Genomic DNA, 17,509 nt, shown 5'->3' with positions numbered 1-17,509 from the left:
AAGACTTCATTTTTGTAATATATAACTATCGGTTGTTAACACAAATGACATATTTCACTCTAGAAGTCATAACACACACATATATATGTTTTGATACTCACATAACAAATATATTTAAATCCTGCATCTTGAGTCTTGAATTATTCCCAGTGCAAATAATAATATGAGACTGATTTCTTGTTGTTCTTTGGCCCTCAGATCTCCTTTCACATATCTTGGTCTCCACACTGCAAGAACGAACAATGTTATGACTTCTTAGCAATTTCACGAGCCTGTGACATTTTATTTGTGGCATCCTATGACATTCCAAATGACCTGCGGGATGGTTGTGTGGCAAGGTCAAGTGCTCCCTATCACTGGGTTTTGTCAGGTAGGTTCAATGAGACCCTCAGCCTCACCCTCTCACAAAGCTGACTGAGATAAGACCATGAGACATAGGAGCAGAATTAGGCCATTTGGCAAATTGAATCGGCTGCACCATTCCATCATGGCTGATTTACTTTCCCTCTCAACCCCAATCTCCTGCCTTCTCCCTGTAACTTTTAACACCCTGACTATTCAAGAACCTATCAACCTCCATTTTTAATATACCTAATGACTTGGTAATAAATTCCATGGATTCCCTACCCTCTGGATAAAGAAATTCTTCTTCATCTCTGTTCCAAATGAACGTCCCTCTATTCTGAGGCTGTGTCCTCTAATCCACACTGTAGTAAACGTCCTCTCCACTTCAGCTCTATCAAGGCCTTTCAATATTTGATAGATTTCCTTCAGATCTTTCCTTCTAAACTCAAGAATGTACAGGCCCAGAGCCATCAAGTGCTCTTATACGCTAACCCTGTCATTCCAGAATCATTCTCATGTACCTCCTCTCCAATGCCAGCACATCTTTTCTTAGATAAGGGGTCCAAAACTGTTCTCAATACTCCGAATAAGGACTGACCAATGCCTTAAGCCTCAGCACTACATCCTTGCTTTCATAGTCTAGTTTTCTCCAAATGAATGCTAACATTGTATTTGCCTTCCTTACCATTTACTCAATCTGCAAGTTAACCTTCAGGGAATTCTAAGATGCTTTGCACCTCTGATTGTTTGAATGTTCTCCCCATTTAGAATATAGTCTATGACTTTATTTTTCTACCAAGTTGCATGACCAGACACTGTATTCCATCTGACGCTTCTTTGTCTCCCACTTTCTCAACACTACCTGCCCCTCCACCTATCTTTGTATCAAACACCAGCTTGGCCACAAAGCCACCGATTCCATCATCCACGTAGTTGACAGACACAGTTGAGAGAAATGACAGTGGCGCAAAACATCAACTGTACTTTTTTTCCATAGATGCTGCCTGGCCTGCAGAGTTACTCAGCATGTTGTGTGTGGTCCCATCACTAACCCCTGTGGAGCACCACTAGCCAACCAGAAAAGGCCCCTTTATTCACATTCTTCGCCTCCTGCCAATCAGCCATCTTCATTCCATGCTCCAGACACAAAATTCTGGAGGAACTCAGCAGACCAGGCAGCTTTGTGTGGTGGACAGAGCAAAGGTGCCATTCTCTTCTCCAGCCCTTTATCTCTTTCACCAATCAACTTCCTACCTCCTTACTTCATCTCCTCCCCATCTCCAGCTTTCACCTATCACCTGCCATCTTGTACTCCTTCCACAACCCTACATTTTGTTCTGACTTCTTCCCTTCCTTTCCAATCCTGATGAAGGGTCTCAGCCCAATATTTCGACTGTTTACTCTTTTCCATAGACACTGCATGCCCTGTTCAGTTCCTCCAGAATTTTGTGTGTGTTGCTTTGGACTGGCAGCATCAACAGATTTTCTTGTGTTGGTTCTCTCCGTGCTAGTGTCTTATCTGTAATACCACTGGCTATCTTTTTAATCAGCTTCATGTGTGGCACCTTGACAAAGGCTTTCTGAAAATCCAAGTAAACAACATTCACTGACTCTCCTTTGCCTATCCTGCCTGCTACCTCCTCAAAGAATTCCAACAGATTTGTCAGGCAATCTTAAGGAAGCCATGTTGACTTTGGCCTGTTTTATCATGTGCCTCCAAGTACCCTGAAACCCCATCCTTAATAATTGATTCCAACATCTGCTCAATGACTGAAGACAGGATAAGTGGCCTACAATTTCCTTATTCAATTTGTCCTTTCAGGAATGTCAGATTATATCAGACTGGGCATTGACTCCAGAAAGCTGGTGATGGGCATTGCTTGGTACGGTTACGACTACACCTGCAAGCGCTTTCCCAGGGTAAGATGCTGATATTCAAGTTCAGGTTTACCATCATTCAACCATACACACGTATATAGCTAAATGAAGCATTGTTCCTCTGCGGCTAGGAATCTAAACACAGAGCATACAGTCACACACAGTGCATACAGTCACACACATTACAGCTGCCACATCTCCCTTTTAAACTATCTCTGTCTTTCTGCTTCTGTAGCCTCATCGATCCTCTGCCTTTCTGCTTCATCAGCCTCGAGCTGTTTTAATTTCAATTTCAATCGCAACTGAATCACAGGCTCAGTAAGTACCTTACCTTCAGCAAGTAACTCTAACGACTCCTCGTCAAACGTTCCCTTATATATATAATGCTGGGCTATTATCCTCTGCACCTCAGCTTTCTTCACCTTTACTCTTAACTTTTGATCAATTCCCAACAGCACAACCCTCACTGAATCATCCAATGCTGTCAGTGGTCAGTGAGTCTAGGACAAGAGGGCACAACTTCAGAATTGAAGGACATCCATTTAGAACAGAAATGCGAAGAAGTTGCAGCTATATAGGACCCTGGTCAGACACACTTGGAGCGCTGTGCTCAATTCTGGTCGCCTCACTATAGGAAGGATGCGGAAACCATAGAAAAGGGGCAGAGGAGATTTACGAGGATGTTGGCTGGATTGGGGAGCGTGCCTTATGAGAATAGGTTGAGTGAACTCGGCCTTTTTCCTTGGAGTGACGGAGGATGAGAGGTGACCTGATAGAGGCATTCAAGATAATGAGAGGGATTGATTGTGTGGATAGTCAGAGGCTTTTCCCCAGGGCTGAAATGGCTAACACGAGAGGGCATAGTCTTAAGAAGCTTGGAAGTAGGTACAGAGGAGATGTCAGGGGTAAGTTTTTTATGCAGAGAGTGGTGAGTGCGTGGAATGGGCTGCAGATGGTGGTGGCGTCAGAAACGATAGGGTCTTTTAAGAGACTCCTTGATGGCTACATGGAGCTTAGAAAAGTAGAGGGCCATGGGTAAAGCCCAGGTAGTTCTAAGGTAGGGACATGTTTAGCACAGCTTTGTGGGCCGAAGGGCCTGTATTGTGCTGTATGTTTTCTGTGTTTCTAAATTACTTTAGTCAGAGGGTGGTAAATCTGTGGAATTTGTTGTCACGAGTAGCTGTGGAGCAGTCATTGGGTGTATTTAAGGCAGAGATAGATAGGTTCTTGATTAGCCAGGGCATCAAAGGGTATGGGGAGAAGGCAGGGGAGTGGGGATGACTGGAAGAATTGGATCAGCCCATGATTGAATGGCGGAGCAGACTCGATGAGCCAAATGGCCCACTTCTACTCCTATATCTTATGGTCTTATAGTCTTAAATATCAAGAACATGAGATGAAGAGTCCTTGAAAGTGAGTCCATAGGTTGTGGGAACAATTCAGTGATGGGGAGAGTGAATTTGAGTGAAGTTATCCCCTCTGGTTCAGGAGCCTGATGGTTGAGGGGTGATAACTGTTCCTGAACCTGGTGGTGTGGGACATGAGACTCCTTCCTGATGGCAGTAGTGAGAAGGGAGTGTGACCTGGATGTTGGGGATCCCTGATGACGGATGCTGCTTTACTTCACAATGTCCCATGTAAGTGTGCTCAGTGCTGGGGAGGGCTTTACCTGTGATGGACTGGGCTGTAATCACTACTTTTGTACGATTTTCCATGTGAGGGCGTTGGTGTTTCCATACCAGCCTGTGATGCAACCAGTCAATATACTCTCCATTACGTAACCAATCTTTGTAAACTTCTAAGAAAGTCAGGGCACTACTGTGCTTTTTTTGTAACGGCACTTGTGTACTGGACCAGGAGAAATCCTATGGAATGAGGCAGTCTGTTGGACAGAATATGGTTCCCATTGTTCAGACAAACAGGCTCTTCAGACCAAACTGTCTATGCTGACCACTGAATTCAGACACACAATTTCTTGTTTTTTTATATATTTCTCAGGTGGGTGACTGTGAACTGGAAGTGACTTCTCGATCTGTCCCGTGTCGTTATACTGCAGCAAGACGGATCCCATACAAACACATCATGCAGCATCTGCCGAGATCACTCACTGGCAGGTTCTGGGACGATGATTGGAAAGCCCCATATTTTGTCTACTTGGTAAGATGATCTACAGAACACATTGGGGACCTGGGCATTAGAGCATTCCACCTACAATACAAATACTCCAGTTTCCCAGACTGAATAAATTCTGTGTAAACAACTCCGCAAAGCACAAATCATCCGATCTGTTTGGTGGTAATTGGGTGCAGGAGAAGGGCCGAGTATTTGGCAGTGAATGAACCAAGTGTGGAATCCAGCAGGTATTTTAATCAGAAGTATCGTGTATAATCAAGTGTAGACAGAGGGATTGCCTTGAGTTGGAGATGAGAACTGAAATACATATGCTCTCTCGATTTGACAAAATTTTCCATTTCTTCCGACTCTTTTGTCCTTCAATCCATCCTCTATCTTTATTAACATCTTATCCCCAAACAACAATACCCTATTTTGAGAAGCAACCATGGGATTGCAATGTTTTTATTGCCTTCTTTAAGAGATTCTCTTATTTGGGAAATAACAATTAGGATAGTCAAAGGAGAGCCAGTGGATGGTGTGTGTACTTGGATTTTCAGAAGATCTTTGACAAGGTGCCACACTCGAGGCTGCTTAACAAGATAAGGGCCCATGATATGGGAAATATACGAGTGTGTATAGAAGATTCGCTGATTGGCAGGAGCCAAAGCGTGGAAATAAATGGGTTCTATTCTAGTTGGCTGCTCTTGACTAGTGGTGTTCTGCAGGAGTCGGTATTGGAAACACGACTTAACGTGATGTGTCAATGACTTAGAATTGATAGCTTTGTGGGCAGGTTTACAGATGATACGAAGATACGTAGGGGGCAGTGAGTCTGCAGAAGGACTTAGTCAGATTAGGAGAATGGCAAGGAAGTGGCAGATAAAAGTGTATGGTAGAAAGATTGAAGGCATAGACTTTTTCTAAATTGGGAGAAAATTCAGAAATCAGTGGTGCAAAGGGATTTAGGAGTCCCCATGCAGGATTCCCTAAAGGTTAGTTTGTAGGTTAAGTCGATGGTGAGGAAGACAAATGCAATGCTAGTATTCATTTTAAGAGGACTGGAATACTACGTCTTTATAAGACATTGGCCAGACAGCACTTGGAGTATTGTGAGCAGTTTTGTGTTCCTTATCTAAGAAAAGATGTGCAGGCATTGGAGAGAGTCCAGAGGAGGTTCATGAGAATGATTCTGGAAATGAAAGGGGTAATGTATGAGGAATGTTTGTTGGCTCTAAATTTGTACTTAGACCATATAACTATAAGACATAGGAGCAGAATTAGGCCATTCAGCCCATCGAGTCTGCTCCACCATTTCATCACAGTTGATCCAATTTTCCTCTCAGCCCCAGTCTCCTGCCTTCTACCCGTATCCCTTCATGCTCTGACCAACCCAGAGCCTATCAACCGCTGCCTTAAATATACAAAAGGACAAGACCTCCATAGCTGCCTGTGGCAATGAATTCCTGTTCTAATATGTGCAGAGTTCTCCTTATGTTGTCCTGTGTTTGTCTTTGTTGAATAAATCCAGTCTGGTCTAAGTGGATTAGGCCAGGTAAAAGCTTTTCCAATCTGCGCGCTAATATAGATGTAAATAGTTTGTAATCTAAATTAAGAACACTAATTGGCCGATAATTGCCACTTTCTAGTTTATCTTTACCCTCTTTAGGAATAACTGAAATAATCGCTTCTCTCCAGGAAGGTGGAGTTTCTCCTCTCTGCAAGATCCAATTAAAGGTGTTAAGTAGTAATGGGGCTAACTGTGTCTTCAGGGACTTGTACCACTCTGAGGTAAACCCATCAGAACCCGGGGACTTTCCAGCCTTTAACCTGGAGATGGCCACGTTCAGTTCTTTGACAGTTACTGGTTCTAATAAACTTTCATTTTGTAAATCTGTAAATTTAGGTAGATCTAAAAAATTCAATACACTGTCTATATAGGGCTCATTGGGAGCCCGGGGTTCCAGCTCTCGATAATATGTTTCAAAACTCTCTTGAATTTTCCCTATTGTACTCTCCACAAGCTTTGTCTTTGGATTCTTTATTTTATGAATTGTATTGTCTGCTTGTTGTTTTCGTAATTTATATGCTAATAATCTAGCTGATTTACCTCCTACTTCATAATTCTTTTGTCTCAGGTAAAGAAAATTTCTTTGAGTTTCCAACGTATAAATATCGTCAATTTCACTTTGCAATTTCCTAATTTCCTGTTTTCGATTTGAATTACTTTTGTTACTATCCACAACTTGAAGTTGTTTTAATTTTCCTTGAAAGTCGGCAATGAATTCCATAGATTCGTCACTCTCTGGCTGAAGAAATTCCTCCTCATCTCCATTCTAAAAGGACACCACTCTATTCTGAGGCTGTGTCCTTTGATCTCTCTCCCACCAGAGGAAACATCCTCTCCACATCCACTCTGTCAAGGCCTTTCACCATTTGATAGGTTTCAATGAGTTCACCCCTTATTCTTCTGAATCCCAGTGAATACAGGCCCAGAGCCATCAAATTCTCTTCACGTGACAAGCCTTTCAATCCTGGAATCATTTTTGTGAACCTCCTTTGAACCCTCTCCAGTTTCAGCACATCCTTTCAAAGGAGCCCCAAACTGTTCACAATACTCCATGTGAGGCATCAGTAGTGGTTTATAAAGTCTCAACATTACATCCTTGCTTTTATGTTCTAGTCCTCTTGAAATGAATGCTAACATTGCATTTGCCTTACTCACCACCGACTCAACCTGCAAATTAACCATTTGGGAATCCTGCATAAGGACTCCCAAGTCCCCTTGTGCCTGTTTTGTGTATTTTCTCTCCAATTATAAATATAGTCTACCCTTCCATTTTTTCTACCCGAGAGTATGACCATACACTTCACAACACTGTATTCCATCTGCCATTTTGTTGCCCATTCTCCTAATCCACCTAAGTCCTTCTGTAGCCTCTCTACTTCCTCAAAACTACCTGCCCCTTAACATAGTCTTCATATCATTTGCAAACTTTGCAACAAAGCCATCAATTCCATCATCCAAATCATTGATATATAATGTAAAAAAGAATCAGTCCCAACGCAGACCCCTGTAAAGCAGTCAGCCAGAAAAGGGTCCCTTCATTCCCACTCTTTGTCTGATGTCAATCAGCCACTGCTTTACCCATGCTAGAATATTCCCGGTAATACCATCGGCTCATAGATAGCAGACTCATGTATGGCACCTTGTCAAAGACCTTCAGAAAATCTAAGTACACACATCAATTGATTCTCCTTTTTCTATCCTGCTTTTTATTTCTTGTCAAGTACGAGTTTCCCTTGAGGAAACCATGCTGACTGTGGCCTATTTTATCACGTGCCTCCAAGTACCCTGAGACCTCATTCTTAATAATCAACTCCATCATCATCCCAACCACTGAGGTCAGTCTATCTGGCCTATAGTTTCCTTTCTTCTGCCTCTCTCCCTTCTTGAAGAGTGGAGTGACATTTACAATTTTCCAGTTTTCCCAGAACCATTTCAAACTCTAGTGGTTCTTGAAAAATCAATACTAATGCCTCCACGATCCCTTCAGCTGTATTTTTCATAACCCTGGGGTGTACAGCTTCTGGTCCAGGTGACTTATCTACCTTCAGATCTTTCAGTTTCCCAAGAAGCTTCTCTCAAGTTATGGTAACTTCACACACTTCATGCACCCTGATATCTGGAACTTCCACCATACTGCTCGTGCCTTCCACAGTGAAGACTGCCGCAAAATACTTATTCAGTTCATCCACTATTTCATTGTCCCCCCATTACTACCTCTCCAACATCGTTTTCCAGTGGTCCGATACTTTCTGGACTTTAGTAGAACAAGGATGTATCTTATTGAAACCTATCAAATATTGAAAGATCTAGATAGTGTGGACGTGGAGAGGATGTTTCCTAAAGTGGAGTCTAGGCCCAGAAAGCACAGCCTTAGAATAGAAGGACATCTCTTTAGTACAGAGATGAAGAGGAATTTCTTTATCCCTCTGGCAGTGTATCTGTGGAATTCATTGCTACATAAGGGGAGAGGGGAGAGGGGGTTTCTGCAGTCATTCATCCAGACTCATGTGTTGTGATCATCACTTTCAGAGGATTTGTCTACTTCTGGTCTCATTACTTTCTGCAATGTTTCTATTTAATATTAGCATTTCCCTAAAATTTGATCTCGTGTAATTGGACTGTTTACTTTGTGTCTGCTACTGTGAAGACAGGGACAAGAAGTTTGTTTAAAATCTCAGATTATTGCCTTACCCTCCCGCCCCACCATTATAGTTGCTGCAAGAATAAAACAACAGCACATAGAAACTATTAGCAATAAAATGACAAACTCCACACAGATCTTGCAAAGGGTTATTGTGTTTGCTGAATAGAATGATTACGTGTGGGGCGTGGGATTTTCTAAACACCTTTAAAAAGGGCCCAAATAAAAAGTTTTAGTGTGCAAATGTTATAATTTGGAACTCAGGGTGTTATACTAGATAGTAAAAAGATAAAGACAGAGAATTGCTTTATTTGCCACAAGTACTGAATATCAAAACATTGAAAATGTCTCATTGTGTCAATGACCAACACAGTCTGAGGATGTGCTGGGGGCAGCCGACAAGCGTCACCATGATTCTGGCACCAACGTGGCATGACCCAACTCACTAACTCTAACCATACATCTTTAGATTGTGGGAAGAAACTGGAGCACCTAAATAAAACCTTTGTGGTCACGGAGAGAATACACAAACTCCTTACAGACAGTAGAACATAGAACGGTGCGGTAGAAGAACAGGCCCTTTGCCCAGAATATTGTACTGATCCAATTTAGTAATCAAATGGACAACCTAACTAATTCTCTTTGCCTACACAATGTCCATATCCTTCCATTTTCCTCACATTCATGTGCCCATCTAGGATCAGAATCAGAATCAGGTTTACTATCACCAGCACGTGACGTGAAATTTGTTAACTTAACAGCAGCAGTTCAATGCAATACATAATCTAGCAGAGAGAGAAAAAAAATAATAATAAATAAACAAGTAATTCTGTTACGTGTATTGAATAGATTTTTAAAAATGTGCAAAAACAGAAATACTGTTTCCCCCACCATCCGAAGGTACAGCGTTCCTATGAAACAGTTCATAAGCCGGAATGTCGTAAAGCGAAGAAGCAATTACCATTTATATATATGGGAAAAATTTGTGAGCATTCGCAGACCCAAAAAAAACCTACCAAATCATGCTAAATAACACATAAAACCTAAAATAACAGTAATATACAGTAAAAGCAGGAATGATATGATAAATATGCAGCCTATATAAAGTAGAAATACTTCTCTACAATCATTGCCGCACTGTTCTCCGTAGCGAAAATCTCACGCAAGCGCTTTCGGCAGAAACACTCTCCCGTAACCTTTAACCTATGAAGCTGCCAAATCATACCAAATAACACATAAAAATACACAGCCTATATAAAGCAGAAATAATGTATGTACAATGTAGTATCACTTAAAGGAATAAGGACGACAGCGCAGATCACACTGATAATGGTGTGTTAAGCAGAGTCGTCGGAGGTTGGGGCGGTGCAGTGGTCCCCACCCTCCGGACAGCGAACCCATACCGATCCGTGAAGAATGCAGCGGTACAGCGGTGGCTGGGACGCACCCAGCAGATCTTCAAGAAAAAAGCCGAAATAAACAAACTAGTTAATTACATGCCGCCCAGCACGTAAATGTCGGCCCAGATCAGAGGCGACGCAATCAGCAATTGCCTCTGATCTGGGCCGACATTTACGTGCCGGGCGGCACCTAATTAATTAGCTTGTTGATTTCGGCTTTTTTCTTAAAGATGTGCTGAGTGCATCCCGGCTACCGCTGCATTCTTCGCGACCCGGCTACCGCTGCATTCTTCGCGACCCGGCTACCGCTGCATTCTTTGTGACCCGCCTACCGCAGCATTCTTCGCGACCCGGCTACCGCAGCATTCTTCGCGACCCGGCTACCGCTGCATTCTTCGCGACCCCGCTACCGCTGCATTCTTCGCGACCCGGCCACCGCTGCATTCTTCGCGACCCGGCCACCGCAGCATTCTTCGCGACCCATCTACCGCAGCATTCTCCACGGCAATGTATCGGTCTGCAGCCCGGGGGTTGGGGTGGTGGGACACTGAGGTGTCATCTTATCATCGTCTATTTCCATCAGGGCAGGCAAGTCATCTTCTTCTATGTCTTCCTGCCTTAATGTCGAAGGTCGAGGTTCATTGTCTGCTGTGTCTGATGTGGAAGGCTTGAAAAACAACAGTATGCTTGACTGCTTCGCCTCGCGCATTTTTCTATCATACAGTCTTTGTAAGCACTCAAACCATCTTGCAAATTTGTCCTAAACCTACGTATCCTTTCAAAATTAAAGTCGTACTTTATCATTGCAGCGAAAATCTCACGCAGTTGCTTCACGTTCAGATCCTGGACGACTTCACTTTTGGTCCATTCGCTACTGCATTCGGTTTCGATTGTTATCCCTTCCTCTTCCAATTGCATCAGCTCTTCATCTATCAGTTTTTGGTCATGGGATGCCAAAACCTCTTCAACATCATCTTCGTCAACTTCCACAAGCCAAACTCACCTTGTCCTTATTTCGTTCACCACGATCGAAACGCTTAATTATGTCTAGTTTTACGCTAAGTGTAACACCCTTATGAGCTCTTTTAGGCTTTTCCGATACCTTAGAACTCATCTTGCAAACGGCTGCTCACAGGCACGTGTTTACGCAATGCCAGCTAGAATGCAGTTCTGAATCCGGGGGAGAGCAGCTGCTCGGGGCGCGCGCTGCCTTTTATCACACACTGATGTTTTTCGTAGGTTTTGGATAGGTTAGGTGAGTGGGCAAACTCATGGCAGATGCAATTTAATGTGGATAAATGTGAAGTTATCCACTTTGGTGGCAAAAATAGGAAAACAGATTATTATCTGAATGGTGGCCGATTAGGAAAAGGGGAGGTGCAACGAGACCTGGGTGTCATTATACACCAGTCATTGAAAGTGGGCATGCAGGTACAGCAGGCGGTGAAAAAGGCGAACGGTATGCTGGCATTTATAGCGAGAGGATTCGAGTACAGGAGCAGGGAGGTACTACTGCAGTTGTACAAGGCCTTGGTGAGACCACACCTGGAGTATTGTGTGCAGTTTTGGTCCCCTAATCTGAGGAAAGACATCTTTGCCATAGAGGGAGTACAAAGAAGGTTCACCAGATTGATTCCTGGGATGGCAGGTCTTTCATATGAAGAAAGACTGGATGAACTGGGCTTGTACTCGTTGGAATTTAGAAGATTGAGGGGGGATCTGATTGAAACGTATAAGATCCTAAAGGGATTGGACAGGCTAGATGCAGGAAGATTGTTCCCGATGTTGGGGAGGTCTAGAACGAGGGGTCACAGTTTGAGGATAGAGGGGAAGCCTTTTAGGACCGAGGTTAGGAAAAACTTCTTCACACAGAGAGTGGTGAATCTGTGGAATTCTCTGCCACAGCAAACTGTTGAGGCCAGTTCATTAGCTATGTTTAAAAGGAAGTTAGATATGGCCCTTGTGGCTACAGGGGTCAGGGGGTATGGAGGGAAGGCTGGGTTCTGAGTTGGATGATCAGCCATGATCATAATAAATGGCGGTGCAGGCTCGAAGGGCCGAATGGCCTACTCCTGCACCTATTTTCTATGTTTCTATGTTTCTATAATGGACGCTGCCTTTCTGAGACACCACTCCCTAAAGATGTCCTGGGTACTTTGTAGGCTAGTGCCCAAGATGGAGCTGACTAGATTTACAACCTTCTGCAGCTTCTTTTGGTCCTGCCAGTAGCCCCTCCATACCAGACAGTGATGCAGCCTGTCAGAATGCTCTCCACAGTACAGCTATAGAAGTTTTTGAGTGTATTTGTTGACATGCCAAATCTCTTCAAATCCTTAAAAAGTACAGCTGCTGTCTTGCCTTCCTTATGAGTACATTGGTATGTTCGGACCAGGTTAGATCCTCAGAGATCCTGACACCCTGGAACTTGAACCTACTCATTCTCTCCACTTCTGATCCCTCTATGAGGATTGGTATGTGTTACTTCGTCTTACCCTCCCTGAAATCCACAATCAGCTCTTTTGTCTTACTGACGTTGAGTGCCAGGTTGTTGCTGCGACACCACTCCACTAGTTGGCATATCTCACTCCTGTACACCCTCTCGTCACCACCTGAGATTCTACCAACAATGTTTGTATCGTCAGCAAATTTATGGATGGTATTTGAGCTATGCCTAGCCACACAGTCATGGGTATAGAGAGAGTAGAGCAGTAGGCTAAGCACACACCCCTGAGGTGCACCAGTGTTGATCGTCAGTGAGGAGGATATGTTATCACCAAGCCTCACAGACTGTGGTCTTCTGGTTAGGAATTCGAGGATCCAATTGCAGAGGGAGGTACAGAGTCCCAGGTTTTGCAACTTCTCAATCAGGATTGTGGGACTTATGGTATTAAATGCTGAGCTATAGTCGATGAACAGCATCCTGACGTAGGTGTTTGTGGTGTCTAGGTGGTCTAAAGCCGTGTGGAGAGCCATTGAGATTGTGTCTGCCTTTGATCTATTGTGGCATGGAGGGATGAGGATGTCCTTGTCAACTTGCTCCTGGGGCTGGCGAAAACAGCCGTCCATGGGTCTTGGAAATGGGTGGCGGGAGGATCTGCCTGGCAATGTTTAGGGGGTATGTTTGCAGTCCACGGTGACCTTAGAGGCGTTCCGGGACCATTGGGCTCCGCGGGGTGTAAATGCCATCACTGACAGAGATGGAAACATTTTGGTTTAACGGATATTGTCTATTTAGAGTGAAGTAATTGTGTTAGTCACTGTTTTGTATATATAACATTGAATTTGAAATAAAGATATCTTGTATAGAAAAAAAAGCAGTATCAAGGAACAGTACAAGGATAAAGTGTCAATCAGGCGCAGATCCATGGTCTCGCAAGACTAACAGATGCCTTTATTACTCTGAAAAGACCCTATCATATCCGCCTCCACCACCGTCACCGGCAGCCCATTCCACACATTCACCACTCTCTGCGTAAAAGTTCATCTCATCCTCTCTGTACCTACTTCCAAGCACCTTAAAGCTGTGCCTCTCATAGTAGCCATTTCAGCCCTGGGAAAAAGCCTCTGCCTATCCACACGATCAATGCCTCTCATCATCTTATGCACCTCTATCAGGTCACCTCTCATTCTCCGTCGCTCCAAGGAGAAAAGGCCGAGTTCACTCAACCTGTTTTCATAAGGCATGCTCCCCAATCCAGGTAACATCCTTGTAAATCTCCTCTGCACCCTTTCTATAGTTTCCACATCCTTCCTGTAGTGAGGCGACCAGAACTCAGCACAGTACTCCAAGTGGGGTCTGACCAGGGTCCTATTGAGCTGCAATATTAACTCTCAGCTCCTCAACTGAATCCCACAGTTGATGAAGGCCATGCACCATATGCCTTCTTAACCACAGAGTCAACCCGCGCAGCAGCTTTGAGTGTCTTATGGACTCGGATCCCAAGATCACTCTGATCCTCCACACTGCCAAGAGTCTTACCATTAATACTATATCCCGCCATTATATTTGACCTACCAAAATGAACCACCTCACACTTACCTGGGCTGAACTCTATCTGCCACTTCTCAGCCCAGTTTTGCATCCTATCAATGTCCCGCTGTAACTTCCGTCGGCACTCCACACTATCCACAACATCCCCAACCTTTGCATCATCAGCAAACTTACTAACCCACCCCTCCACTCCCTCATCCAGGTCATTTATAAAAATCACAAAGAGTACGGGTCCCAGAACAGATCCCTGAGGCACACCACTGGTCACCCACCTCCATGCAGAATATGACCTGTCTACAACCAGTCTTTGCCTCTGTGGGTAAGCCAGTTCTGGATCCACAAAGCAATGTCCCCTTGGATCCCATGCCTCCTTACTTTCTCAGTAAGCCTTGCATGGGGTACCTTGTCAAATGCCTGGAAATCCATATGCACTACATCTACTGCTCTACCTTCATCAACGTGTTTAGTCACATTCTCAAAAATGAACTGTATTAACAAACAAAGGGTGCAGCAGTAGCGTAGCAGTTAGTGCAACGCTGTTACCGCTCGGGGGGTTTCCTCCAGGTGCTCTGGTTTCCTCCTGCAGTCCAAAGACAGACTCATTGGTTCAGGGGTCCCCAACCTTTTTTGCACTGCGGTCCGCCGACCGGTGGAGGGTGGGGGGGGGTAGGGGTGCCAACGAACAAGAGTAGCAGTCTCACAGCTATCTGGACTATTCCTCTTCTCACCCTGTCTCTTGCAAAAACGCCATTCCCTTCTCGCAATTCCTCCGTCTCCGCCGCATCTGCTCTCAGGATGAGGCTTTTCATTCCAGGACGAGGGAGATGTCTTCCTTTTTTAAAGAAAGAGGCTTCCCTTCCTCCACTATCAACTCTGCTCCCAAACGCATCTCCCCCATTTCACGTACATCTGCTCTCACTCCATCCTCCCACCACCCCACAAGGAATAGGGTTCCCCTGGTCCTCACCTACCACCCCACCAGCCTCCGGGTCCAACATATTATTCTCCATAACTTCCGCCACCTCCAACGGGATCCCACCACTAAGCACATCGTTCCCTCCCCGCCTCTCTCTGCATTCCGCAGGGATCGCTCCCTACGCAACTCCCTTGTCCATTCATCCCCCCCATCCTTCCCCACTGATCTCCCTCCTGGCACTTATCCGTGTAAGCGGAACAAGTGCTACACATGCCCTTACACTTCCTCCCTTACCACCATTCAGGGCCCCAAACAGTCCTTCCAGGTGAGGCAACACTTCACCTGTGAGTCGGCTGGGGTGATATACTGCGTCCGGTGCTCCCGATGTGGCCTTCTATATATTGGGGAGACCCGACGCAGACTGGGAGACCGCTTTGCTAAACATCTACGCTCTGTCCGCCAGAGAAAGCAGGATCTCCCAGTGGCCACACATTTTAATTCCACATTCCATTCCCATTATGACATGTCTATCCATGGCCTCCTCTACTGTAAAGATGAAGCCACACTCAGGTTGGAGAAACAACACCTTATATTCCGTCTGGGTAGCCTCCAACCTGATGCCATGAAAATCGAAAACAACAGGAATTCTGCAGATGCTGGAAATTCAAGCAACACACATCAAAGTTGCTGGTGAACGCAGCAGGCCAAGCAGCATCTATAGGAAGAGGCGCAGTCGACGTTTCAGGCCGAGACCCTTCGTCAGGACTAACTGAAGGAGTCTTCCTTCAGTTAGTCCTGACGAAGGGTCTTGGCCTGAAACGTCGACTGCGCCTCTTCCTATAGATGCTGCTTGGCCTGCTGCGTTCACCAGCAACTTTGATGTGTGTTGCCATGAAAATCGACTTGTCTAACTTCCGCTAATGCCCCACCTCCCCCTCGTACCCCATCTGTTACTTATTTTTATACACATTCTTTCTCTCACTCTCCTTTTTCTCCCTCTGTCCCTCTGAATATACCCCTTGCCCATCCTCTGGGTCACCCCCCCTTGTCTTTCTTCCCAGACCTCCTGTCCCATGATCCTCTCATATATCCCCTTTTGCCTATCACCTGTCCAGCTCTTGGCTCCATCCCTCCCTCTCCTGTCTTCTCCTATCATTTTGGATCTCCCCCTCCCCCTCTCCCTCTCACTTTCAAATCCCTTACTCACTCTTCCTACAGTTAGTCCTGACGAAGGGTCTCGGCCTGAAACGTCGACTGTACCTCATCTTAGAGATGCTGCCTGGCCTCGTTCACCAGCAACTTTTATGTGTGTAGCAGTCAAATGCGTTGTTTAAGAAAGACTACAATGACCATTAAGCCTTGCGCGGGTACCAATGCGCATGCGTGTCGTGACCAGCCGATTCCTTCCCCCACCAAGCGAATCATTTTTTGCGATTCTGTTCGGGGGGGGTGGGGTGTTAATCACTACCGGAATATAGGTGATTAGTGGGTAATACACTCAATTTTGTTTCTAAACGGGTTTATCTAACGAATTTAATATTAAACACACAGCGCATCTTTTCCTCGCATGGATATAATGGTAAGTCAATTATCAGGGGAGCGTGAAGTGTTGAACGAACTTCCAGTAGAAGTGGCAGAAGCAGGTTCGATATGATCATTTAAAGAAATATTGGACAGGTATCTGGGCAGGAAAGGAATGGAGGGGTATGGGCTGAGTGCAGGTCGGTGGGACTAGGTGAGAGTAGCGTTCGGCACGGACTAGAAGGGCCGCGATGGCCTGTTTCTGTGCTGTAATTGTTATATGGTTATATAGGTCACTTATAAGTCAATAGTATCATAACATTTTAAGTAACGTTTGGATATTAAACGCACAGCACATATTTTCCTTGTATGAACATATAAAATCATTGCAACACACCAATATCGCTGAATCAGTGGGAGCCCTGGGCTTGTTTCCCTGCAACAAGACGGTCCTATCGAGGGGTGACGGGAGACAGCGATACTCGAAGGGGTTCCTGATGTCCAGTCTATTCCGCAGTTTAGTTTCCGTTGCATTCATTGCAGAAAAATGTTGGGAATGAAAGCAACGTTTTGAGTGCTTTCGTGGCTATCTCAGGATATTTAGCCTTGACTTTGATCCAAAATGCCGACAGAGATGTTATGTCAAACATACTTTTCAGCCCATCGACATTTGCAAGCTCGAGGAGTTGATCACCTTCCCGCCCTGACAGGGATGACGCGCGGGTCATGACCTCGCATGCGTAATGGCTGATCAGTGGCGTGACAAGAGGAAAGGTGCAGCTGACCAATCATATCGCTTCCTCGCGGCCCGGTGGTTGGGGACCGCTGGGTTAGTAGGTAATTGGTCACAGTAAATGGTCTGTGATTAGGCCGTGATTAAATCGGTGGGTTGCCAGGCAGTGTGGCCTGTTAGGCCAGAAGGGCCTGTTCCAAGCTGTATCTCTAAATAAATAAAAATCTCTGGTATCCAAGAACTTGCTGAGAGTTGTGGCCACAGCCCAGTCTAACTGGACATAATGGCCTCTCCTCCACGGACTCCATCTCACTTCCCTTTGCCTTGTGAAAGCAGCCAACATGATGAAAGACGTGACCCATCCTGGACATTGTCCCTTCTTCATCCTCCGGTCTGTCAGCG

At 44.9% G+C, this 17,509-nt stretch overlaps 1 protein-coding gene across 4 annotated transcripts in view; it reads right to left on the bottom strand.

Annotated features, from left to right (window-relative positions):
* Positions 1–17,062, bottom strand: part of LOC134355273 (di-N-acetylchitobiase-like) — a 55,030-nt gene extending 37,968 nt beyond the window's left edge. The window contains exons 1-2 of one of the 4 annotated variants that reach the window (XR_010020006.1): positions 16,772–17,062; positions 102–227 (exon numbers count right to left, since the gene is read on the bottom strand). Coding sequence is in view for 1 of the 4 variants with exons in the window: in XM_063065071.1 (XP_062921141.1) it covers positions 16,772–16,912 (141 nt within the window). In the remaining 3 variants the exon portion in view is untranslated. Of the gene's footprint in view, positions 1–101; positions 228–16,060; positions 16,165–16,771 lie in introns of those variants that run through there. The other 3 variants (XR_010020007.1, XR_010020005.1, XM_063065071.1) reach the window with 3 other exon arrangements.
* Between the last annotated feature and the right edge of the window lie 447 nt (positions 17,063–17,509).

The sequence above is a fragment of the Mobula hypostoma genome, chromosome 12 (assembly GCF_963921235.1).
Source record: "Mobula hypostoma chromosome 12, sMobHyp1.1, whole genome shotgun sequence".
Taxonomy (NCBI): Eukaryota; Metazoa; Chordata; class Chondrichthyes; order Myliobatiformes; family Myliobatidae; genus Mobula; species Mobula hypostoma.
Note: the sequence above shows the minus strand (reverse complement) of the source record. Positions and strands in the feature narration are given on the sequence as shown.